Source organism: Notechis scutatus, chromosome 3 (assembly GCF_049901735.1).
Source record: "Notechis scutatus isolate UNSWTSFEM ecotype Mainland chromosome 3, rNotScu1.2, whole genome shotgun sequence".
Classification (NCBI taxonomy): Eukaryota; Metazoa; Chordata; class Lepidosauria; order Squamata; family Elapidae; genus Notechis; species Notechis scutatus.
Genome location: NC_142011.1, coordinates 63311776 through 63337710, shown reverse-complemented (window position 1 = coordinate 63337710; position 25935 = coordinate 63311776). Strand labels below are relative to the sequence as shown.

The 25935-nt window shown below is 36.7% G+C and overlaps 2 protein-coding genes across 12 annotated transcripts in view; one reads left to right on the top strand and one right to left on the bottom strand.

Annotated features, from left to right (window-relative positions):
• CC2D1B (coiled-coil and C2 domain containing 1B) overlaps positions 1-17073 on the top strand; it is a 30150-nt gene extending 13077 nt beyond the window's left edge. For both annotated transcript variants that reach the window (XM_026665871.2, XM_026665873.2), the window contains exons 11-25: positions 221-351; positions 1943-2015; positions 2860-2996; positions 3900-4095; positions 5116-5288; positions 6680-6805; positions 8092-8150; positions 9536-9652; positions 10210-10283; positions 11065-11123; positions 12992-13043; positions 14061-14160; positions 14616-14706; positions 15585-15715; positions 16119-17073. In XM_026665871.2, the coding sequence (XP_026521656.2) occupies positions 221-351; positions 1943-2015; positions 2860-2996; positions 3900-4095; positions 5116-5288; positions 6680-6805; positions 8092-8150; positions 9536-9652; positions 10210-10283; positions 11065-11123; positions 12992-13043; positions 14061-14160; positions 14616-14706; positions 15585-15704 (1508 nt within the window). In that variant the 3' untranslated portion in view covers positions 15705-15715; positions 16119-17073. The remainder of the gene's footprint in view (positions 1-220; positions 352-1942; positions 2016-2859; positions 2997-3899; positions 4096-5115; positions 5289-6679; positions 6806-8091; positions 8151-9535; positions 9653-10209; positions 10284-11064; positions 11124-12991; positions 13044-14060; positions 14161-14615; positions 14707-15584; positions 15716-16118) is intronic.
• ZFYVE9 (zinc finger FYVE-type containing 9) overlaps positions 17017-25935 on the bottom strand; it is a 45039-nt gene continuing 36120 nt past the window's right edge. For 9 of the 10 annotated variants that reach the window (XM_087960273.1, XM_087960272.1, XM_026665866.2 and 6 more), the window contains 6 exons: positions 24512-24662; positions 23764-23844; positions 22898-23060; positions 22015-22120; positions 20725-20901; positions 17017-19253 (listed from right to left, as the gene is read on the bottom strand). In XM_087960273.1, the coding sequence (XP_087816399.1) occupies positions 19092-19253; positions 20725-20901; positions 22015-22120; positions 22898-23060; positions 23764-23844; positions 24512-24662 (840 nt within the window). In that variant the 3' untranslated portion in view covers positions 17017-19091. Of the gene's footprint in view, positions 19254-20476; positions 20636-20724; positions 20902-22014; positions 22121-22897; positions 23061-23763; positions 23845-24511; positions 24663-25935 lie in introns of those variants that run through there. The other variant, XM_087960277.1, reaches the window with a different exon arrangement.

Here is a 25935-nt window from a genome sequence, read left to right as displayed (position 1 = left end):
ATAATATTAAAATCACAAACACAGTTGCTTTGTTGTTGTTATTGTGGACATGGTTGTTATGGCTGTTTTTAAGGGCAAACATATTGCGAAAAATTAAAACTACTTTTAGCTTTTTTTGGGGGGTGTCAATAAATAATACTGGTTTGATTATTGCAAAAGAAAGAGGTACACATTCCACGATTGTGCTCTTAATGGCATGTTTTCTGCATCCATTTCATAGGTTCCCAACAGCAGCCAAAAACGGTTCTAGAAGCTCTGAACCAGAGGTTGGAAAAGTACAAAGCAGCAGCAGCTCAAGCCAAAGCAAATGGTGATGGCCGGAAAAGTAGGATGCACGAGAGAATAGCCAAGGTTAAAAACAAAAATAGGGATGGAGTTGAGTTGATGCTAGCAATAGTTCCCCATTTCTAATGTCTTTCCCGTGAGGCATTGATTTAGCACCATTTCACCAAAATATAATTGAGAGGTTGTTTTCTGCTTTTATTTTTTTTTAACGGCCTTGAATTACACAGAATTTTAAACTCTTAACTACAGGTAGTTCTCAACTTATGGCAAAGATTGGGAGCAGAATTTCTGTCGCTAAACAATACGGTTGTTTAGAAATTGCAATTCCTGCAGTCCAGGTTGCTTTTGTTAACTGAATTCCATAGTTGTTAAGCAAAGCAACTTCCTGCCAGCTTCCCACAACAAAGTCAGTGGAGAAGCCCACAGGAAATTGAAAGTCCCAAGTGGCTCATAAGCAGACGGCTGCTATCAGGTATAGGAGAGCATGAGAGTGGGAGGGAGGCAGGGCTCACAGAGAATTTGCGGGGTTAAGGTTAAGGGCCTAAGATTGCAGGAAAGCACAGTGAGTGTTGGAGAGGGTACAGGAGGATGTGAAAGAGGCACAACGAGGGGCTGCAAAGGAGGCACAGTGAGAGCACACAAAGGGTTGAGCAAGGCTCAAATGAGGGTGCAAGGGGGGCGCTGAAGCTCAGGGAGAGGGGGTATGGGGATATACAAGTGGCTAGCAAGGCTTAAGCAGCATCCAAAAACAGCTCTAGGAAAAGCTTGCAGTAGCGGTTGGAAAAGTACAAATCAGTAGCAGCTCAAACCAAGAGGTGCTGGAAGAGGGTATGATGGTGGGAGAGACTTACTACAGGGACTTTCAACTTTCTCTGCTGGCTTCCCCTTCGACTTTCTGTCACAAAGGACAATTCCATGATTACAGGAGTGCTGGGACAATCATAATCATAATTTGTTCGGCATCATCATAACTTCAAAGGGTTGCTGAATAAATGGTTATAAATTGAGCACTGCCTGTATACAGCAGGTCAGTGCAGTGGTTTACCATTGCCATCTTCCTAAGACTGAGCTGTTGACTTGTCCAAGGTTGTTCAACTGGCTTTCTTGCTTAGGGAAGTTTCACATCTGCCATTCTGGCATCTTAACCACTAAACTAATCTGGCTCCTTTGTTTTCTGTACAACACGACACAACATGGTATGAAAACGTGCTTTCATACTGAACTAGAATAGTGTGTTCCTTTATAGAAGAGTAAGCTCCATTGCACTTAGTGGGACTTAATGCTGAATAAGCAGCATACCAAATTAAATCACAAAGACATGGGTTAATATTCTTTGCCAAAAAAGCACAGTGACAGTTTTGTAGTGTGTAATGTATTTTCTTAGATAGACTTCATGCAAAAGTTACATGGTCAAATTGTGTGTTTCAATGAATCCCTGAATGAACCAGAACTTCATGATACAAAGTTAAATATAGCATTTTTCTACCAATCTGAACACATACTTCATATTTATGTACCTAATTTTTGCATGCAAGTCTAAGAGTCATACATACTCTTCTCTCTTGTTCCAAGAGAATTTTCTGAAGATATATTGATTTCTGGCAGCAAATGAGAAATAAATATGTATGTTTTTCTCTCTCTAAACAACACATTAAAGCAATATCAAGATGCCATAAAAGCACATAAAGCAGGAAGAAAAGTTAATTTTGCTGAACTACCAGTCCCACCTGGTAAGTGGATAACTGTCAGGGTTGTGCATAGTGAGAAATACCTAGCATAAGCATTTTCTGTGTGCCAAATATATTCAGCAGATTCTGCCCTGTTGTGAGACTGAGACAGCATTACAAAATGTGCAGAAAAATATGGCCTGTTATTACCTCTAAATCATGGGAATGGTTTTAACAACAAACAAATGCTTGAAAGTTTTACTTCCTTAAGGATTTTTATCCTTATTGTATTGGCAGAAATTGTAAAACTTTCTATTACCCCAAATCAATCCCTCTGTTCTACTATTGTGAACACTGTGGATTTTAGGGAAATGAGAACTGTGAATAACCCTTCATATATAGAGTTCTGGAGAATGTACATTTGCTTATATATGTCATTTTATGTTGCAAAGTTTGAGGATGAATTTGCAATGTTTTTACCTGGAATGATCACAAGTATTATAGTACAAATAGATAAAATTAGGCAACAGAACAACATTCTGTCCATATATCTAAAACCATGTAGTTAATATGGGATAGTTAACTGCCCTATGTATAAACATAATGGATGTGGAATATCATTCTGATTTTCAATATTCATATTTTTTCATTTAGAGTAAATTAAATTTCAGCTTCAATTTAATTGCTGGGTTTTTTTGTGACAGAATTTTTCCAGAGATCCTATTAATCGTTGGGATTTGTTTTGTGGGCTATCATTGTAGTCCACAAATTTTTTAAGATCTTGAAACTTTTGAATGTAACTAAAATGTTAAACTCTTTCCTTTTTAAAATCATGACTTCCTTAAATGTTTGTGGTTTATATTTCTTCCTTCTGTTATTTTGAGACTTGTTTGTTGAATTTTGTTAGGATTTCCTCCAATTCCTGGAATGTCTCCTATAGATGGTCATGGCACAGTTTCTGGAATGCTGGAAAATGCTAACACATTGATTAAGATGGAAGAGGAGGAAGAAACAATCAATGACAAAGATCATGATGATGATGAGGTATATTACTAAAATAAATATGAGCTTAACAGAGAGCCAGTTTAGTCTAGAGCACGGGTGTCAAACTCGGGGCGTCTCGTTGCTGTCACATGACATTTCATGATGTTTTTCCCATTCTGGGAGCTGGGGTGGGCATGGCCTGCGCATGATGCATCCAGCCCACGGGCCACCAGTTTGACACCCCTGGTCTACAGGTTAAGGCCCCAGGAGACTATGAGTTCTGGTCCTGCCTTAGACATGAAAGCCAACCGGGTGACTTTGATGCAATAATTCTCCCACAGCCACAGTGTCAAGCTCAGCCAAAAACCTGATAGGTCACTTCCTGTCATAACCAAAGGACAAACACTTGGTTGATTCAACAAAAGCAGACCCTGAACTTGCAGGGAAAATGTTAGGAAGAGAAAAAAATTAGTTTAATCCTACAGTTCTTTTAGCGATGTATTGATACAGAATTTTGTTTTTATTTAGGACATACAAGATCAGGAAAACTTGTGGTGGTTTAAGGTTAAATATTACCTTCGCCTTGTTAATGCCTTGTTAAGACTTAAAAGTTTGAGTACCTATTACTAGTTCATCATCTCATCAATCCCATATTGAACAAATCCGGTCTTCTCTGCTCTTGCACCTTCCAAAAGATGTTGAACTGAAATTTACAAAATTCCCTGCCAGTAAAAATTGTGGGAATTTTGGAAATTATAGTTTAGTCTTTTGGAAAATCTAAACTGGAGAAGGATGCATTCAATCATTTTGTGAAAAAGCCACATTTCAAGGACGAGGCCTCTCTATTTTGGGCAATCCCAGAGCAGCCACTTGCTGTAATGGGATCTAGGTGTTCACTATTGGTCATTTTTCTACATTTAGTTTTCATGCACGTGGCTTTTAATTTATGTTTCATTTCTGTAGGGTGAGTCTTCCACACAGGCTCCAGCTGCCACAAAGCCCACTCAGCTACCTACAAAACCTGTGCAAATTGTTCAGCCACTAGTGGTGCAATCTACTGTAATCCAGGAAGACCCCCCTTCAGAGAAAGATCATTCCCTGCCTATCTCTGGAATAGCATCAGAGAGATCTCCATCTACTGAGCGCCTCCCTTCAGCTGGTAAGGCTTGCAGAGAGACCTGATTGTCCAACAGTCATTTTTTTCTTCTTGTTTACACCATATTGTGATAATAAAAACAACTCTGATGTATTAGATGAGGGGTTGGCAACCTTAAACACTCAAAGAGTCACAAAGGTCCTAACCAGAAGCCCCTATTCAATTCTGGAGCTGACCGGAAGTCCGGTTCCCACACCATAGAGTCTCCTCCTAGTGTGGTGTTTTTTCCTCTGCCAACTGGAAGTCTGGTTCCCCCACCATAGACTCTCCTCCTAGCTCAGCGTCCTTTTACTGACTGGCGACAGGGAGCCTCAGCAGAGGGATGAAAGAGCCACATGTGGCTCCAGAGCCGCAGGTTGCCGACTCCTGTATTAGACCAATGGGCAATTTGAACCCTGACAGCATATGTGACCCTCCCTCCTCAACCCCTTTTTCCTCTGGAGCCATTTTAATTACAACTGGCCTGTTTTCTCACAATTTTTTGAGTTGAGAAGTGTGCAAAAATTGTAGTGGATGCCCTAAAACAGGACAACTTCTGAAAAGGGAAAAGGAGTGGGGGAACCTTCGGAAAATTGTAGTACATCCCAATCTGCATTATGGTTAGACCTCCTGCAGATTCCCAGGAAGAAAAGATGGGTTTAGCCCTGCTGTCTTCGAAGCAGATGCTTCAGGGAAGTTTAGAGAGGAGGCCCAAAGACAGCTACCCTTATTCAGTCTTTGAATCTGATGGTTTTTCCTATAAGAATTATGTTTAAAAAAAAAACACAGAATGAGTGAAAGACACCTTAGTGAAAAATGTACTTGGGTGCTTTGACATATTTGTCATCTTTCATAAAGATAAAGTTACTCTCACCCTTGCACGGTGTAACCTCAGCGCCTTTTTGTGCAATGGTATTTGTTTGATGATTTTTTTTGTGTATATTTGCCTATGAGATTAAATCAAAAGCACTAAAGCTCGTTGGTTGGGTCAGATCCGCATCTGAAACATTTTTTAAACTGAGGAACTTTTTTGTTTCCTTTCAGCCAAGGAGCATCTTGAATTTCTAGAGAACAGAAAAAAGCAATACCTCAAAGCTGCAATTCAGGCAAAGAAGAAAAATGATCTTGAACAAGCCAAGGCCTACCTGAGAACAGCCAAGAGCTTAGATCCAAAAATTGAGATGGCCAAAAATGGCAAATTGGTGGATATTTCAAAGGTTAGCAAGACTGGCCTATTTAGAATGTCTCTCCACTCTCCCTCCCTCCCTCTCTCTCCCTCCTTCCCTCTCCCCCCCTCCCCCCCCCTATTTTGAATGTCTGTATATATTCATATATATTCACTCACACATACACACACTTTATATATGAAGTATATAAAGTATATACTCTCTCTCTCTCTCTCTCTCTCTCTCTCTCATACTAAGGAGTTCTATTCCCGCTCCCCATCTGAAAAGAAATCTGTTCCAAACGCAACCAGAGAGGAATTTCAGTTTCAGTTTTACTTTCACAGCACCAAGCAGCTTTAGTACAGGACAGTTGAGCTAAGCCACACCCAGGCTCCTTGCTGTCTCCTTGCTCATACAGCAAATACTGTTTCAGTTTCCAAACAGCCCTCAACTCTCACACACTGACAGGACACTAGCCAGATGAATACCGCTGGATGCTGGTAGGCAGAGGCAGAATTTTTTCTCCCTTATTTTCCTCCCCCAGAACTAAGCCCGACCACATAGTTTCGTAGCGAAGCATGGGTATCGAGCTAGTATCCGTTATTTGCAAGTTCTCAAAATAAATATATAGTGTCATACATACAAAGTTACTCCAAAACATGAGAAGGTAAAGGATAATATAAATCCCTTCCCCTTTCCACACTCGGGAGTCAACCTAAATAAGATGGGGCAGGCAAAGTTTCTCACTGCCTCAATTACTGGAGTTCACTCAGCATTCTCGTAGATGGATCACTGACCTTTGATGTCATGTAGAACGACATTCTGATGTTGCCCGCTAGTCCAAGAAAACAGATACAGGTCACCCTCAATTTTCGATCACAATTGGGACAGGGACTTCCATCATTAGGTGAGGCTATTGTTAAGTGAATGGCACCTAATTTATACGACCATCTGGCTTCCCTCGTTGACTTTATTTGTCAGAAGCCAGCTGTGAAACAGAGACCACATCCAGGCTCCTTGCTGTCTCCTTGCTCATACAGCAAATACTGTTTCAGTTTCCAAACAGCCCTCAACTCTCACACACTGACAGGACACTAGCCAGATGAATACCGACACTTCATCCATCCCAAATATATGCCAGTTGCCAAGAGCCTGAATTTTGAGCCTGTGTCCATGGGATCACTGTGATCGTTGTTGAAAGGACCATTTGTAAGTCACTCTTTTTGGTGCTATTGTAACTTTTGAACCATCACTAAGCGAATGGTCGTAAGTCAAGGACTACCTGTATATTGTATCCACACGAGCCCTTGAGATATTGTAAGAGAAGTGTTCTGTTGCCCTTTTCTCCCCAGTCTTTTCCTGTCTCCTAAGAATGGCCTTTCTTTGTCTCAGCAACACTTTTTCCAGGGAATCTCTGACATGTACTGTGTTCTGCTGTACAGCTGCCTTCGCCCCCTACGGATGATGAGGGTGATTTTATTTTCATACATCATGAAGACATTAGACTTTCTCAGAAAGTGGAAGAAGTTTACGTTCAGCTCATCAATCTCCTGAAAGACCAGCATGAGGTAAGTGGAGGTGGTATCTGAACTGTAGCTCATTAGCAAGTCTCGGGAGTCAGAATCACATCCTATCTCGCCTCAAACCTCTCCAGCCCAGTGAAGCAATATGGTGGCATTCAGAGGAGAACCGGCCTTCGTCTTTGCCTACAGCTTTGCTTTGGTACCAATAAGGGAGAATATTTGTAGCTGTAGTTGAAATGAGGGATCTTCGGTGCTCTTTTGAGACTGATGATGTTACCTAGTTTGGGTAATGAAAGGTCTGCAGGAAAACAACCAAGCTCACAGAGCACCAAGGACCCCTCAAAGGTGATAGGTTTAATTCTGGAGTGCTCAACTTGTTTCAGCTGGAAGGATTCATCAGACTCACCAACTCGAGGGACGCATTCCAAAAGTAGCTTGGGTTAGGTTCCATCTCTGTGTGCCTGTTTACCCTTAATATTTTTAAAGCCTCAAAAATGCAAATAAAAAAGGGTGAAACCATTCATAACACCCCCACCCCCACCATAACACCCCCACCCCAAAATGGCCTGAGTTCCTAGGGCATCTAGGGAGTTCCTGTGGGACTGTACTTTTTTTGCACGCCTGATTTAAATTTTGGCTTGTTTGAACCAGACAGAATCACCGTGCTCTTTGCACCTGGCTTTTTAGAAACTACAGTTCCAAAGAATCAAAATTCACTCGTGTTGGCAATTTTTTAAAGAAATGTTTCTGTTTCCTTATGTCTGAAAATGAAAAGAGTATAAACCACATGATTATGAGGTTCTGAGTGTGCATGGTGGCAAACTAGGTTTTATCATTATGTCTGAAATGAGCCATCCTGTTATCTGCCCATTTCAGTGGTATTTTCTCATCACTATCATTCACTTTTTTCTAAAATCATTTCATATTTAATTGTAGAGAAAATGGAGCTAGGCCTCCTTTGGGGAAAAGTGGAGTTTACAAACTTTTAGAAAAAGATAGAAACCTAATCAGATGCTTCACTCTCCCTTATCAGGTCAACATGCAAGTAGATTAAATACCACCCAGCAGCACAGTGTCATCCTTGCTCCACATTTCATTCCTATACCCTTAACTGCCTCATAATTTCAGAGTAATTTGAGGGAGCTAAAAAGATTGGGGTTGGAGAGAGAGAGAGAGAGTTTAGCAAGCAGGTAGAAATCACTAAATGTGTAATCCTGAAATATGTAGCAGTATGGTTGCTTGGTTGTAATAAACCAGAATTCTGCACATTGGACTAGATACATTTCCTTTCAAAGCATTTTCAAACATTTGTTCTACTTTTCCATTAATAGAAATGTATGCAGTATTCCAAACAATTTATGCATCTGGGAAATGTAAATGAAACTTCAAGGTAGGTTTGCAGTTCAAGATATTTTGTTGTGTGTGCTAACATTAAAAATCTGGGGGAGAATATGCATTGAGAGAGCTTTCAGTAGATTTTTTTCCCTTGTTGTAAGTTTTGGTTTCTGTTGTTTGGAAAAAAAAGCTGTTTCTTCTGCCTTCTATCTGAAGCCTAGAGGAATTTTCTTGGTATGCTTTCTATGGTACTGGGCATAGCATTTGGCATATTATTCTGGATTTATAGATAAATTTATGCAGGTCTTCTTTGCTTCCCTAGAGAAGCTGCTACATTTTTTTAAAAAAAGAATAATTTCTTTTCTATTGAGAAAAAGAGAAAATGCTACTTAAGATGATGCTTGTTCTCAGTTGGGGTTGTTTTTAGTATGTCTATTAAAATAGTATGTTTAAATAAACTATCCAATTGATTGCAATCCTGTTTAGTTAATCTACCAGATAAATATTACAGACTGTGTAAAATGTATTTAATTGCCCTATGTTTTTCCATAAATCTATACATAATTTTAGACTCTTATTAAACTAATGTGTAATAGGAAATTTGATTTGAAGCAAATTGCGGAATTTTGTAGAGAACTCTCATATCGTTTGCTTGTGGAAAAATGGCCCCATCAATAATGCCCGGTGTTTCAAAAAATCCCAAGTGAAATGTTGTAACCTATATAAAATAAAAGTATTTAATGGCTGCATGTTATTCCAAAAATATTGAAGTAATTTTAATAAGTTTCATACATACATAACTTTTCTACAAGATTCATAGCATCTGCATTCTGTGTAAACCAGTATTTTTCAAACTTGGCAACTTTAAAATATATAGAGTTCAAGTCCCAGAATTCTCCAGCCAGCATGAATTCTGGGCATTGAAGTCCACTCATCTTAAAATTGCCAAGTTTGAAAAACACAGGTATAAACTATCTTTCTTAATCTGTAGCTGAGCACCAGTACTAACCAATTTAGGACTGTCAATGCCAACTCAGGGAGCTACAGTTTTCTTTAGGAGGTTTCTTCAAGGGTATCCAAATCCTGCTACTGTCTGCATAATCTTATTGCTTTATATATTTTCCTTTATCAACCAAGCTTTTTCCATACCCAGTACAGTATTAAATATATATCTATTGTGTGGGAAGAATTGGCCTTAAATGGTTGATTTCCAAATCCATCAGTAATAGAACCTGAACCATTTTGATTGATATTCATCAGCCTTAGTAGCATCATTTTTAGTTTCTATCAGCAGCCAGGATCTTATCTGAAGTGCTATCCAAATTGAGAGTTGAGAACCTATGCTTATCAATGCAGGCCAAGAAATAAAAACTGTTCCAAAATGTACTTTTCCATTTGTCATTTCCACTCTACATCCCATTTCCTTACTCTGTGTTCCAGGTTTGAAAAGCTAGCTCAGCATTGTAAAAAGGATCTGGAGATCTTGCAGCTCGCACAGAAGCAGGGGTTAGATCCTCCAAGCCATCACTTTGAAGAACGAACCTTTAAAATTGTAAGGTAGGGATAACCAAGGGCTGATCTTTTGTCAGCAGTAATAAGATTGTAAAACTCTTGTTCCTGAACCTTAGGGGTCTTCAAAACTTGACAGCTTTAAGACTTGTAGACTTCAACTCCCAGAATTCCTCCTCCAGTCATGTTAGCTCAAGAATTCTGGGAGTTGAAATCCACAAGTCTTAAACTTGCCAAGTTTGAAGACCCTTGCTGTACCTTGATGAAATGTATGAATCCCTTCTGAAAAATTTGGGAGTAAACAGTCTAGAATTCTATGGCCTGCTGTATTGATGTTTCTAAACCTTAAAGCAGCATTTTTAAAATATACATTTCAGAGCGGAATGAAGCATTACAAGAAGTTATGTAGTTATCAGCTAAATCCATGTTTTGTCCAAATCTCCTCCTCTTGATAGTGTCCCTGCAATTCTATTTAATGTGCCCATATCATGTTATGACTTCCCCTGCTATTTGGATTTCTACACCTCTGTTACATTTGGTCTGGAAAACTTAAAGGTAAAGAAGAAAATGGAGTCATTCATATATTTTTTTAACTTGCCTTGTAGAATATTTTCAGAACTCAGTAGCACAGAAATGCATCTAATCATTGTTAGAGGAATCAATCTACCAGCTCCAACAGGTAATTCACAGCTAACATGTAATTTGGGGGAACCTTTTTCCTTTTTAAGTTTGTCCCACTTGTTTTTAAATCTCTGAATTTCATGTTCAAGAATAGCTAACTCTGAAGAATGCTTCTTGCCAATTTAAATTCCTATAAAGAAGTCAGCTTTAGGGAACTGAAGGGCTTTCAGATAATATGGTCGGTCAGGATGAAAGAGAAATAAATAAATAAAAAGTGCCTTTTTAGTTCTTTCTATCAAAGTGGGATTCTCCTGCACTGACTTCATTTCATGATATCAGACTTAAAGAAAGTTGAATATTAAGATGATAAATATTAAACCATTCCTGCTTCGGGTGGCTTCTAAATTCACTTGTGGGATTGAAGAGCTATAATAATACCTAAATTCTTAAATTCCTGTTCAAACTTCCCCCTTTTAAAAAATGATCTTCCCAGGGTTGGGTTTGATCTAACTATTGTAATGGGATTACTTTGACAACAAAATGTTAAAAGTACACACAAATGCAGTATCTTAAATTGGGCTGCATTGAACACAACATCGGACATCTACTAAAGTGGATCAGAGCCAGCCACTGCAAATGTAGCTCGTAGTTGTTGCTTGTAGCAGTAACTTTATAGATGTTGATCTCATGTAATCTCGGGGTTGAGCGTCTGAAAATTTGCAAAGAAATTGGATCTAACAAGCATCCTGATAAGCCACTAATTATTATTTTCTGTGGGATGGCTGTTGCCGTGAAGAAGCTTGTACTTTACGCTCAGATGGTTTATTCTTTTTACCCAGGTGTGGTGCCTAATGATTTGGATGCCTTTGTGAAATTTGAATTTCATTATCCTAATACAGTAAGTACACAATCAAGCTTATGGCCTCTGAGTATTTTTTACATACCAAATTTAGGTATTGTTTTTTAATGTTATTTTTTTCTGGGTATTCAAACATCGGCACTCTGGAGAGTGAATGTACGTGGTAAATATGAATTCATACTTTTCTCCTCCACAGCCTGATTGACAGGTGGTAATGCTGATGAGCATAGCAATAGCACTTAGACTTATATACCGTTTCACAGGGCTTTTACAGCCTTCTCTAAGCGGTTTACAGAGTCAGCATATTGCCCCCAACAATCTGGGTCCTCATTTTACCCACCTCCAAAGGATGGAAGGCTGAGCCAGCATTGAGCCTGGTGAGATTCAAACTGTCAAACTGCTGGCAGCAGGTGATCAGCAGAATCAGCCTGCAATACTGCATTATAACAACTGCGCCACTATGACTCTTGAGAGGAGAGAAACAGAAGATAATGTGTCAAACACAAGGATTTTGGAGATGCCATATCCTAGTTTCTCATATTTGCAATTGATAATATATATTTATTTTCCTTAGCACTCAAAGGACTACTTTATCTCATTACAATTCTGTTCAGCACTTGAGAAATACCATATCCAGATTAAATATCTATGGAGATTCTCAATCGTCTAGATCATGGTTGTCTCAAGGTGCTTGCCAAAAGGCAACTAGACTCTGTTTTTTCCTTGAAAATGTTTTGTTTCTCATCCAAGAAGCTTCTTTAGAACTGAAGATGCTTCTTGTATGAGGAGAGAAATGTTTTCAAGGAAAAAAAAAAACCAAGGAAGTCCAGTTGCCTTTTGAGAAGCACCTTTGGGACATTTCCAGATTACAGAAGAAAACCAGGAAAATACTGAGTAAGATTTGGGAAAACAGAAGCAATTTTCTTCATCAGTGGGGGGATTGAGAAAAGAAACAAAGCTGGAAATAAGAGAGATTACTTGTGGTGAAAAGAAAGAAAGGAAGGAAGGAAGGAAGGAAAGAAAAAGAAAGAAAGAAAGAAAGAAAGAAAGAAAGAAAGAAAGAAAGAAAGAAAGAAAGAAAGAAAGAAAGAAAGAAAGAATGTTATACGATGCAGCCAAAAAAAAAGACAATAGGATAAGCTAATAAGCCAAGTGATGCTGTCAGGGAACTTTCTCAGTAGCCAGAGATTGTGGAGGCCAGGAGAGGGAAAGAAGACTGAGTGGTATGGATTCTAGGACCTCTCAGAAGGCGGAATTTGCAATTTTGCCCCTGAGTGGGAAGCACTTCTCCAGTCAGAGCTAGTACTATACATTTGGCAGGACATTCATTCATCTATCCATTCATTCATTTATTCAACTGGTTTGCACTGCCCATCTTGTCTAATATAACTGAAGAGTTATCCATGTCCCTCAGTTGATGTGGGTTTTCATGTGCTGTGGACTGGGTTATTTACCAGAATGTCTGAAATTATTCCTACACATTCTAAAAGGTTTAGAAGGATGGGCATATTCCAGTTTCTTTCTATCTACAAATACAACCCAACAACTGTATATTTCATGGCACAATCACGTCATCCAGTCAGAATATCCCATGCTTTCTTTTGATTTGAAATGTAAGAAAAAAATAAGGCTGCACTCTAGTCAATGTTCAGTAGCTTTCTTTCCTTCACTGGTTTTTGGAAACACTTAGTCAGCTCTGGACTATGAGAAACTCTTCTCCATTCACAGGTAACTATTTTTAGCCTTTTCAGTGAATTATAGACATTTTACCCATGCCACTGTGGTTCATTTTTCCAAAATAAAAACATACAAAAACATTTACAAATCTATCACTGAAGTAGGGGTCAGTTTAGTTGCTTTTTAAATATTTTTTACTTGTATTTCTTTCTTTTTTTTCTCAAAACCAGGAACAAGCTCAGAAAAGCAAAACATCAGTGGTTAAAAATACCAACTGCCCAGGTGTGTGCATTTTCTTTTACATTTGATGAGAACCAGAGCCTTCTAATGAATGATTATTTCAGAACCAGGGCGAAAGGGACAATTCTGTTTTACATTCAGCTCTGTTAACTGAATATTGTTGACTGCAGCCTTTCATAACCTGGCACCCCCTCCAGAGGTTTTCATTTTAAAAAACTCAGGCAAGATCAGGTCACTAGTCTACTGCTTGATAGCAGCTGTTGATGGTAGAAGCAAAGCTTAAATGGCATTCTTTTAACTGGAGATCTTTCAGCCTTAGGCCTGATATCTTGTACTGGTTATAGGACTCGAGCAGGTGTTCTACTTGCAGTCTTTAAAGGTTTGGAACTCTGCATTCATTTTATTACAAAGCCAAGAGATTCTGAACTACATTGTACATTTTCCATGTAAGGTTTTAAAGAATTAAAGTAAAACTTTACCCAGCTGCATGATTGCTTCTTGGATCTTTGATTCTTGCAGGAATTTAGCATAAATCTTATAGCCTTAATAAGATGGCATAGAAGTTTAATAATAAATAAATCCTATAGCATGTTTTTAAAAAAAATTGCTTAGATTTATATAGATCAAAATGATGTCACTTCGCTTGTATTCCAGCTGTTTATGTTTATGGAATAACATTAAGGTAAAATTAAGGTACAGTCCAGAGGCTCAGGGGATCCCAGGTTATACAAACCGTAATAACTTTGATCCTTTAAGCAATCATTTTTCTGCATAGGCAACATGGCACTTCCATTGGATCATACATGAAAATTCAAACATATGAAAATACCAGCTTTTGCAAGGGTTCCTGAAATGGATTCCTTGTTTAACCTGGGTACTGTCTGTGGAAATATATTATTTAAGTTGCAGAACTAAACTAAAGTCATGGTCATGCCATGCAAATTGGCAAAATACATGTTTCTTTTGGACCACTGGCTACATGTTCTGCTGGAGATCTGAATAACTCCAGAACCTTTTAACTGTTCCAGGTATTTTATGCAACTTTCTTTAAACTTGTAGAATATAATCAGCTATTCAAGTTGAACATTAATCGAAATCACAGAGGTTTTCGAAGAGCAATTCAAACCAAAGGAATCAAATTTGAGATTTTTCACAAAGGGTAAGTGTTCACCCAGGGTAGGGCAATTCCATTAGAGGTATGAAACAGAACCAAAATGTTCTGTTTGAAAATGGACACATTCTGTGACTCTGTTAACTTTTGGAAGTTCTGCTGTGCCTCAAGGAAAACAAGCAGAGAATAATCTTTATGGTATATTAATCAAGAGTGGACAATTAGATGGGCACTCACTCTGTGCAGTCTAAATGCAGAACAGCTCATGTCTATTTCTCCCAACCCATTTGGCAGTAACCTGTGACTATTATTAGCCTAAAACATGCAATTGGTCAGTTTTCTTCTAGTTACCTGTATTTTATATCCATATTTGAGTCCAAAGAAATTGATGAACCAAAGATTGTCATAATTTCATGTCCTGCATGAATACAGAATGTTGTTGCTACTTCCCATCCAGTTGTAAAGAGAGCTTAATTCTGGTTTTGATTATTTCCTTTCCCCAGGTCCTTTTTCAGGAGTGACAAGCAAGTGGGAGCAGCACATTTGAAACTTGAGAAATTGGAATCTGAATGTGAAATTAGAGAGATTGTTGAGGTACAATGCCAAGCTTTTTGACCAGAACTATATTAAAATGGTATTTTCTTTGTATCATTTTGCATTCTGAAGATATTCTATAAAATGGGATTTCTATCCCTGGCAGTTCATTTATTACATTTTTTCCTCATTCCCTTACGTTGTCTTTGCCTTTATGCTGGTTCCGAAGGATTTTGAAGGATTTATCCATATCTTTATGTGGATAGGAAAATCTATTGAAATTTTCAAGTAATGTTTGTGTTGAATGGCTTGGTACAAGAATGAAAGAATTATGTGTTGACCAACATAGTTCACCTTCTTTAATCACATCCTTGTCTGCATATTTCTGTGCAATCTAAATGCAGAAGTTGACTAGAAAATCGAATCACAATTCATTCTCTGTATAGAATTGATCTTAATGTGATACATTAGTAGATATTTTGCTGTTTCCAAATAAGCTTTCTGATATATTTATTCATAAATCTGTAAGAAGGGAAAGCTTGAACACAAAATCTATTTGTTTTAATAACATCTTTTAAATTGTGATATAATTTGTCCATGTAACTTTACGCTAGTGTTCTTTTTTTATATTGCTTACCATATGTAGTGATAGCCATATATAGCCAAAACTGGCATACACATACAAATAAGTATTTTCAGCAGACTTTAAAAAGGTCATTAAGATTGAACATATTTAGAGACTAGAAACAATTTGACTGTTGAGATGGAAAAATAAAAAACGGTGGGAAGAGAAATTGAGTGACTTATTTGAATAAAAGGAAACAATTTACAATATAGCACATTGTCATTGGTCATAACTAAAAATGCTTTAGTGTGTTCAAAGCCACTTCAATTATCTTGGAATTTTGTTGTTTCAATTATGTCTTTTCTCTCGTAAGGTTTTGGACAGTAGAAAGCCTACTGGAGGCAAACTAGAAGTAAAAGTAAGACTTAGGGAGCCACTTACTGGGCAAGATCTTCAGACAATTACAGAAAACTGGCTAGTTCTTGAACACTAATTCTGCTGAAGGTAGAAGTGTTTATCTTTTCTCTGTAACCCTATAGATGGCAAAAATTATTTCAGTCTAGTCTTTAACTTGGAATAATAAGAGTTTTTCATATTCAGATCTGTAACTTCACTTTATTTAAAAATGCTTTTAGCTTGTATGTTTATATCATTTCACTATTACTAAACTCTAAAAAGCACCCAAGTAAATTATACAAGTGGATCGCTACTATCCACCATCAAGCAGTAATAACACAGTCAGATATATTGTTAGAGATACATGTAAGGAAGTAATTAAAATTTTCCACAAGTAATTTTTATGGAATTGCTTTTGAATTGTATGGTGGAAAGTCAGTGTATTTACAGTCATAGGATGTTGCTTTATTCTTGTTTATAAAACTATGCTTTTTCTTCTCTGCATCCACAGATCCAGGAATGCTAAAAGCTGCAGAACGGACTTTACATGGAGTTTCTGCAAGCACCAAAGATGTTCAGTGAATGCACTACTAAACATAACATCTTTATTTTCATAACTATCATATAGTATGAGTTGGTAAGCTTTGTAAGTCTACTACTAGGAATGAAGATACTGATACACAAAGAGACTGACCTATTTTAACCTTTCTTGAGGCTAAAATTGTTGGTAATACATAAATGGCACTTGTTAATGTGACTGCTGACTTGAGCAAACAACGGACATGTTGGTAAGTGTGGACAAAAGAGTTTAATAAATAGCAGTATAATTAAGATACGATGCAGCAGCTCCAGTGTTATATAACCTGCAATTAAGATGTGTTTCCGACCCATGAAATAAATGGATAGTCTTGTTTACTGAAGTGTAGATTAAGCAGCTGTGATTGTATCTCTCTTTAAATTGCCTGCAATGAAGATTTTAAGTTACTGTACATCTCTTCATATATGCATCCATGTTGCTCAAGTGTGACTAGAGCACAAATCTTTTCAAAGGGGAGCTTGTATAAAATGTGAGATAGTTAATAGTTCCTTTTTAAATTTTCATTTGTATTCCTTCTGTTAACTGAGGCAGGAGTACAACTGTTTACTGTTTAATATCAAGATTTTGATCTTGCTTCAGCAAATACAATAGATACAGAACAATTGGACAGAAAGTACAAGACAATTGTTGCCTGCCTCCTAAATAGAAAAAACAACTAGGGATCCAAATTATCTTTTTCTCCAGTTTCATGGCTTCCAGCAAGGGAGTTGCAGAATATTTCCACAATATGTGTGTGATTTCATACATACACTTAAGTCTGCCATGCAGCCAGCGTTCATTTCTGTCTTAAGTCAGTGGAGACAATGCAGCATTCTGTTGTAATTTTAATAAATTTAATATACAAAACTACATGTTGAAAATAAAAATATAATATGCAGTCTTTGCAGTGTTAACTGAATTTTAAAAGTACATTTTTTTCTTTAAACAAGTACTCAGTTCTTAACAATATGGTAATCTTAAAGTCATTTAAAGGCTGTGGTTGAAGCAAACCAGTCAATAGAATTTTGCACAAACATAGCCCAAACAAATGATTTTCTGCAGAGGGATGAAAAGTTCAGCCTTTCTCCATTTGTCAACTTTAATGCAAAGCTAAGTTACTGAAAAGCTTGCTTCTGTGGTGAAACTGGAATGCAGCTAATCAAGTAAGAATCTACAGCAGTTGTAAAGAGCAATTGTATTAACTTTGGCAATTCAGCCCGTAAAACAATGCTATTGCAGAAGGAGAGAAAGCTTATAAGGAACTTGAGTTTATGTGCAAGGAAAAGAAAGAACAAGAAACTTAAAATTGTTTTGCAAGATCCTCATTTTGCACATGATTTCACAGGTGCTCATTAATGTCTGTCTAATACCCTCTTGCTCGGCTATACATTGAACAACATATATAGGTTTAGCATTACACGACCTATTTATGGGGTTAACGTTTGTTAGAAGAGGCTTTGATCTAATTTCCTTATCTTTTCTTCTAGTTGCATTTTAGCATCAGCTGTGTTAATTTTTTTTTTTTACAAATTTAAGGATGCAGAGGCAATTTATTAAAAAATGAAATCTACACATGTTCATGTATATGGCTATCTACAGAGAAAAATTAGTTATAGCTGCCACTGTTGTCCAAACTTGAATTGCAGTACAAATTTGCTAGTCCATAGTCTAATTTTCGTTTAGTAAAGCTCAGTCTCTCCTTGCACAAGGATGATAGCTACTCATTTGGATAGCACTGTCCAGATGATATCTGAATTTATTTTCTCAATCTTTTGACAACTTTCTGCTTGTTACTGTTTTCTCAGGAAATTGTAGTGTTAACAGGAAAACGCTCACATTCTCTTGCTGACTGTCGCTGCCAGCCTGATATGGTTTTGCAAGAAGGCTCAACCTACTTTTTTGCTCAGAGTTCAGTTCCAGGGAGGCAAGGTAACAAGTTTTCCAACTTGCAGTGAAAGCAAATCATGGAGCAGTAGGCAAACTTTCTAGACTTCTTAGAGGATAGCTTTATATATAGTGGTGCTACTATAAAGTGCAGGGTTAATGCTATGGACTGCTTAAGTAGAATACACTCCTATCAAACAAAATTCAAAAGTGTGTTCCTTTAAAAGAAGGATCAGCTGAAAAGAACAGCAATTTCATGTAATTACTCATTTAAGACTGAAGAAACCTGCCAAAGGCATAATAAGACTTACTAAAGTGCAGAAAAGAAAAGAAAAAACATTTTTACAGCAGGTTTGCCAATTTCATTCTTAAATGAGACTTTAAAAAAAGGTAAAGCACAGAAAAGGTAAGCTTAATTTACATACAATTTTTGGAAAGATTTCTGCTTTGGGCAGATGTAAAAGGTATCTTCCAGATGTGGTCTTTCTGAACCTCTCTGAAGAATAGCCCAGCATGTCCTGGAGGTACTCTGACCAATAAAGCGGTCACAATAATGTAAACAATATATATTTAAATGTCAAGAGAAATTAACCATAAACAGCAGTAGAATGAGGTCAGAATGGAGGTCTTGATTGTTTCTTCATAATAAGTTTTATCTACAAAAGTTAAATGTTGACACATGTCTTTTCCTTATTCCCCAAGTGGTCTCTGCATTCTTTTGAGCATCAAAATACATGACTGCAATTGCCTTAAAACATGACCATTACTGGTTTCTATTTCTATTCATAACAGATGTGTATTAGCTGCAAAGATAGCATAGCCATTTTTGTAACATAGAAGCTGCCCTGATCCTGTTTGTTGACAAATGCATAGACAATTCAGAATTATGGAACAACTGTCCTCACCCACCCCACCCCACCCCTCACAATAGTGTTAACTAAAAGCTTAATTTTCCAGTTTTAAAGTGCAAATGATTCAGATACAACTGCTGCTGGAACAGGTCTGAAAGTAAATGAAGTCCTTTTATGAGATGTTTTCCAGTATATAAAAAATAAGCTCCATTATGACTGGGCCCTCACTCAGCTGGCATGCCCCTCCATGAATCACTGGAACTAAGGCACTGTCCAGATCATTCATGTACTGAACAGGCAGCAGCTGGCCATTGCTCCCAGCCTGGTAGCCAACCTAAAAAGAAAGAAAATATCATGCTTCAAAGTGGGTAGGACAAGAGCATCAAGAAACATTATTTCACAATATTTAGTTAGAGATCAACCCAATCCTATAGGCTTTGGGCAGTTTATAGGTTAAGAAACAAGTGAAAGCAAAATAATAATTAAAATAAATAGTTGCATAGATATTTATTGGGGGGAAATCGTTTTACTTATCATCTGAAGCATCAGAATTTGGTCAGGAATAGTGAGTCTTTAGAAGAGATGCGGAAATTATAATACTGTATCAAAAACAAAGTTTTGCCAAATTTTCAGAAACGTAATATTGTAGACAAATGAAATGAAAGTATACAAATATTAAAAACGTGGCCTTTTCTAAAGTGATAGCACTACCAAAAGAGAGACACATCAAAATTAGGGAATAAAGAGCCTAGAAAAGCTGATGACGTGGTTTCCCTATAGGCACCCTTGATTTATGACCACATTTGAGACCGGAATTTCTGTCATTAAGTAGCGTAGTTATTATGTGAGTCATTTAACAAGCGCAATCATTGCAAAAAATGTAGTTAAAATGTAACCAATTTAACTATCCCTTTTGCCATGGTGGTGAAGTCAACCACTGTGATCATTACATGAATCACACAGTCATTAAGTGAATCCTGTTTCCCTCATTGACTTTGCCAAAATCACATGACCCTGGGACACTGAAACTGTTACAAAATCATGCAGGTTGCCAAATGTCCTAATAACAATCACACGACTGCAGGGACACTGACAATCATAAGTGTGAGAACCAATTGTAAGTCACTTTTTCCATCACTACTGAAACTTTAAATATTCTCTAAATAAATGGTCATAAGTAAAAAACTACCTGTAAGTATTAATAGACATTTCAGAAAGAGGCCTCAAAATTATGCACATCATGAATACAACATAATTAGAGGTGGAGTTGCTAATATGTACAGTATATATACTCGAATTACAGGCACTGGTCAATTTCAAAAGGAGCTGGAATTGACACTCCATTGTACTCATTACTGATTATGGCATCAAGCATCACATTAATAAATCTCTGCCATTATAAGAATCAGACTTTTATCATATTTCTGTGAAAGTCTGAAAAGCGGTGCCACTGTTTTAAAGAATCCACTCATTAAAGTTAATGTGGCCCTTAAGCCAAAAGCAGGCCGAAGCCTGAAAAATTCAAGCTACCTTAATAAACATCGGAGAATTTTGGCACTTGTCCAAGGTCCAAAACTCTTCTGAAGCGATCATAAAATATGTACAATTTTATTACTGATACTATATCAATTCAGATTCTACATTTTCTTTTGGTCCTGAGTCGATCTTATAAGTCTGCCTCATCCCTTTCCTCTAGCAAGGAACCTCCAGCAGATCCTATTCATTAAACAAATAGCAAAAATTCCGTTTATTCATGTGCTCATACCAAATAAGCAAAAAGTATTCCCCCCAGAATTGTTACTTACTTGATCAGTATCGAGTGTAACTCGTAGACCCAGCTTGGTCATTCCGTCTTCCTTCAGCAACTTCAGGTGTGGGCATAAGGCCAGGCAGAAAGCCTTAGCCACATTCTCGGTCAGTCTGCTATGATCTGCTGGGTCACTCAGACCATTATTTTGGTCATCATTTTCCAAAAAGAAAACCTTAGCATGAAAAGAAGTGTTCCATATGTCAACCCCAATAAATATAAATGTTTATGATGCTGCATTACATCAGTTGTTGATTGCTGTATATCAGTGATTGCATGACCTCTGTAGATGCCATATGCTAAATAAACAGCAGTTTGGCAACTCAAAAACATTGACAATTTTTTTAAAAAATAATTCAGTTAATGGCAAGTGCAGTCCAAGAAATGAAATAAAGAGGACAGAGGAAACATGAGGCATCATGCAGTGAAATAAGATGACTGTCAAATGTCAGAAACAAAATCATTCTACTTATTTTTTGACAGGCATTGTGGCACATTAAGATAGCTTTCACAATTATAAATGTTCAAGGAATGTGTTCATACCATTAGTATCATGAAAGAAAAGAAATCAGAAGATAAACATCGTCTTTAAAAATGACCTTAATAAAGGTTTATAACTGTAGTTATGATACACAAATGGTTGCAGCCATTCCAAGCTGCACACAAATGGTTTCTTATAAATATTAAGAAGGAATATGTTCACATTCAACTGTAGAATAATCAGTGGAACATTATGCAAATTCTGCTCTATTTATGATAACGAATGTATTTTTCCATATAGATATATGTAAAATTTATTAATTTATTGTTGCAATTATGTATTAACTTCTCTCTTCAAAGCTCAAGGCTACATACATGGGGGATATACTCTGATAATTATATGAAGCAGATTAAGCTGATAGAATCTACCTCACAATCAACCAATGAGCAGTGGTGGCACAGGGGTTAGAATGCAGTACTGCAGGCTAAGTCATTGCTCACTCCAGGAGTTTGATCCCAACTTGCTCAAGGTTGACTCAGCCTCTTCCAGACTTCCACGATTCATAAAATGAGGACCCAGATCATTGGGGTTGACACCGTAAACTGCTTAGAGAGGGCTGTAAAAGCACTGTGAAGCAATATATAAGTCTAAGTGCTATTGCTACCGCTATCATGTAAGTACTTGAATGTGCATCTTCCAAGTTGAGTCCAACATATTACAACATTGCACTGGCTCGTATATATGAGTTATTATCACGTATTAGTACAGATTCTAGCAGTTACATACAAAACAATGTGATTTCCTCACCTCTGTCCACCTAATGACCTTCCCATTTGCTTTATATTCTGATCCATGGAATATCTTCACACTTATTATAGACTCCATAGATTTCCCATCAATAGGACTTACAACACTAGAGTGTGGAAGGAAGAGACAGCTCTATTAGCAATAGGACTTAATACTGCTTTATCAATGCTGGTTCAATTTAAAAAAAACTGTAAAACACTGGGTCTGTTTATCAAGATAAATTCATATAAAAGACTAATGAAGCATATTGAAATAGGAGCAGTTAAAACATGCTACATAGTTACAATAGCTTATCTGAAGTATTACCAGATACTTTTTAGGTGAAACAACTTTCATTTACTTTCAACCTAACCCAACTTTCTGGTAAAGTAAAGTGCTTAAACATATATTATAGAAGAGCCAGAAACCATCCACGCAACTTAAAAGTATGGTTGCATCTCTGTTGTATATAAAAAATTCTCAGAACATTTAACAACTGTTCTAATTTAAGCTTGGCTATTCACCCGAGAGAAAATATATGTACTATAGATTAGTAAATGATGCTACTGGCTTTCAATGTAGACTTTAAACATGGACAGTATATGAAATGTCATGTAAGAGATATTACGTTAATCTAAATATTCTAACGAGCGTGCCCTATCAGGAAACAACTCCTTTGGCTGAGCAAAAACAAAAAACAAAAATGCAGGTTAGCGCACACTATTCAGACATTCCTACTAATTCATTCCTTTTTTTGGCTATGCAGGAAGTAGAATGGAAAAAATTCTCCACCAGAGCATTATGTACAGGCAGATTGCTGTTGGTTCACATGATAATTATAACTCAGCATTACATGTGAAGCAATTCAATAAAACCAAATAAAACCAAAAGTTGTTAAAAGTACCCCTTGTTGAAGTTTTTATCATCATCCACCCACTGAACATGCACATGTTCTTGAGGTTCTTCAACATCCACTTTTCCACATGAAATTGTAAAATCTTTCATCTCCCTCAGAGCTTGCCTCAGGGAGTCCATATTTTCAGCTGTTATCTGTACCATCACACCATCTACATATGAAAAGATACAAGCACTTACAAAATTCCACACATAATATATTGTTGGAATGGCATATAAAGTATGAAAAAGGAGAGCCTAATATCCTGACCAATGACATTCACAATTGTCATGCATTATACAGATGGAGAACCAGTTTGGCATGGTGGTTAAGGTTTCAGGATAGAAAATGGGAATTTGTGAAGAAAATGTGTTGAATTTGCCTGTAGCATTATCTAAAAAACATTCAAGAACATTAATAATGAACAACAATAAATAGGATACGTTAATTTCCATTATTACCTGAATCTACTCTTAGCTTTATATTCATCTTTAAAGAAATGGCAGATTTGATAAAGAATAATGCAAAATTAAGAAATATATTTAATCCTTCATTAAGCAATCGTTTTTCTAAAACAAATCTATAAAAAAGTCATCAGTGATCTTTTACACCTATTTTGGGGAACAAGAAATAGTATCCATGCCTCTCATATAGTACTATTCACTTTGACAAGACTTTGAAAGCTGAAATGGATTAGACTCTAGAAAAACATCATTCTATAGGGGTGGTTAAAAAATAGTGTGTAATCTGTAAAAGAAAGTCAAACTTTATCATTGTGCAATTGTTCATTGTTATTGGCTTGCTTTTTTATGAAACCTGTTTTGCAAAGCAGCTTGTTTATATTTTCATAAATAAACAAAGATCTGAAATCCTACCTTCTACAATACTGGACTTTGCAAGATAGCCTGAAGATGATTTTAAAGCTCCACTAAATACAAAGAAGCTGGCTCCAGTCACTGCAACAATGAGACAACATTAAAATGTAAACATAAAACGTCCATTTAATTCAATAACAAAACAATGAACAATCCAAACAAAAACTAAATTGCAACTACTATGTTTGAACAAAAATATAAATTGCATATTTTAGGCAAACGGAAATGTTTTGGGAAATTTGAGAGTTAAAGGATACTTGATCGCTATTAACTCATTTTACATTCTGTTTTGCAAGATGTACATTTATTATCGTGTTCTCCACTCCATACCCAAAGGTTTTAGTAGTGTTGAAAAACTTAGTAGTTTGGGTCATGAACCCAAATGCTCAGAGAAAGACTATAAAAAATAATACGTAAACTTAAACATGCTGAGATTCTATTAGAGAAAGATAGGACAAGTCTTATTCTAGCAAGTTTTAAAAAATGTTCCTTAATGATGCTTTAATTTTAAGACAACAGGAAACAAACAGAATTAGTGCAGTACCAAAATTCAACAAACTTAAAGCCCAGTGCCAAAATTCCAATATCAGGAAAAAAAATGGAAGTCTGATGGCTAATTTAAAAACCTGCAAATTCTGTCTTTGTATTTCATATACTTATCAAATTAAAGACTCAATAGCAGCTTAAACTAAAAAAATCATCCAAGAAAATCAGCATTTATATAGAAAACACTGTCCACAACTCTTACCCTTCCTTGGTTGATTATGAATACTGATGGCCTGAGTCTGATAGTTGCCATCATCATTCTGCACACAAACCAGATGGGAGTCTGCTCTCTCATTGAAGCATGCACCACCTGCTAAAACGTGCTCATTGGATTTGTTCATGGCTTTCATCATCTGCAACGAACGCCCCAAAATAGAGCATTTGCCATTAATGGGTAATATGGGCTGTGACTTAAAGACAAACATACTTTGGAAAATATCTCCCCAGGATTATTCCTCGAGGACAAAATATACAGGGTTGAATTATTATAAATCCTTTAGAATTTTTCATAACCTTGATCTTCAGAGTTGTATAATGTGATCAGAGCTTCATTTAAATACTATTGGACGCTGGCTAAACAAACAACATCCAAAGCACTGACCCACATCTTCCCCTTTGATGAATAACTTGAGCCACATTTATTTTCTTTGTTGGATAAATTATATAAATAAAAGATAAGCAGCTGTATTAAAAAGGATGAACTGGTTAAATGTTCCAATCTATTTGATGAGAGACACTGAATGAGAGGTTTCACAATTAGAGTTTACTTTTCATGAAATAGGTTTGTGGAAGTGAATCATTGATTAAGAGAGATTTCTGCAAACTTCAGAAAAGTGTCATTAGTGCTCACAAGGTCGAAATGGCAGTAACATCACTGCCAGAGATTTTACCCTTTCTTAACCCATATTCAAGCAATGAAATACTGCTTTCTAACAATAGAACATCATGCTAACCATAATACATGATGATGAAAATAAAATTAATTAAAATTGCTAGTAATCAAGGGAAACAATGGATGCTAGATTGTTTCTGCAATTTGTATCGATAATAGGACTTTATCTTATCCATTAATAAGATAAAGTTTAAATACATGTGATTCATACAGAAAGATTACAATCTTAAATGCATGAGTAAATTTACAATAAATATAATGTCCAGGCACAAGAAAGTTCTCACTTTAGAATGGTTGACCTTAACTAATTTGAAATACTATGGTATGAACTGAAGTGAATAATTTATGCAACATAACCCACAAATACCAATGACTGAAGCAGTAAAGAATACTGTAGGTCTAACTACCTCCAAGCTGAGCTAATCTGCAAGATTGATCAACAGGCGTGGAAAATGTTTGGCTGAGATTGTTGTGGCAAAAAAGGTGCCACTATTCATTAATTCTAAACTTCACATACTTTCCCCCCACAAATAACAGTGAATGGTGGCTCAATGTGTGACATGACATGGCAATTTTGGGTGTTGTTTGTTTAAACAGAGCTTAAATATTCAGATCACATTAAGGGATACAGTATTAAGGGATTATAGATAAACAGAAAACAGTTCATAAATTTAATTCATCATTGGAAACAGCAAAATCATGTCAAAGGTAATGCTAAATTTTCTCCAACAGTC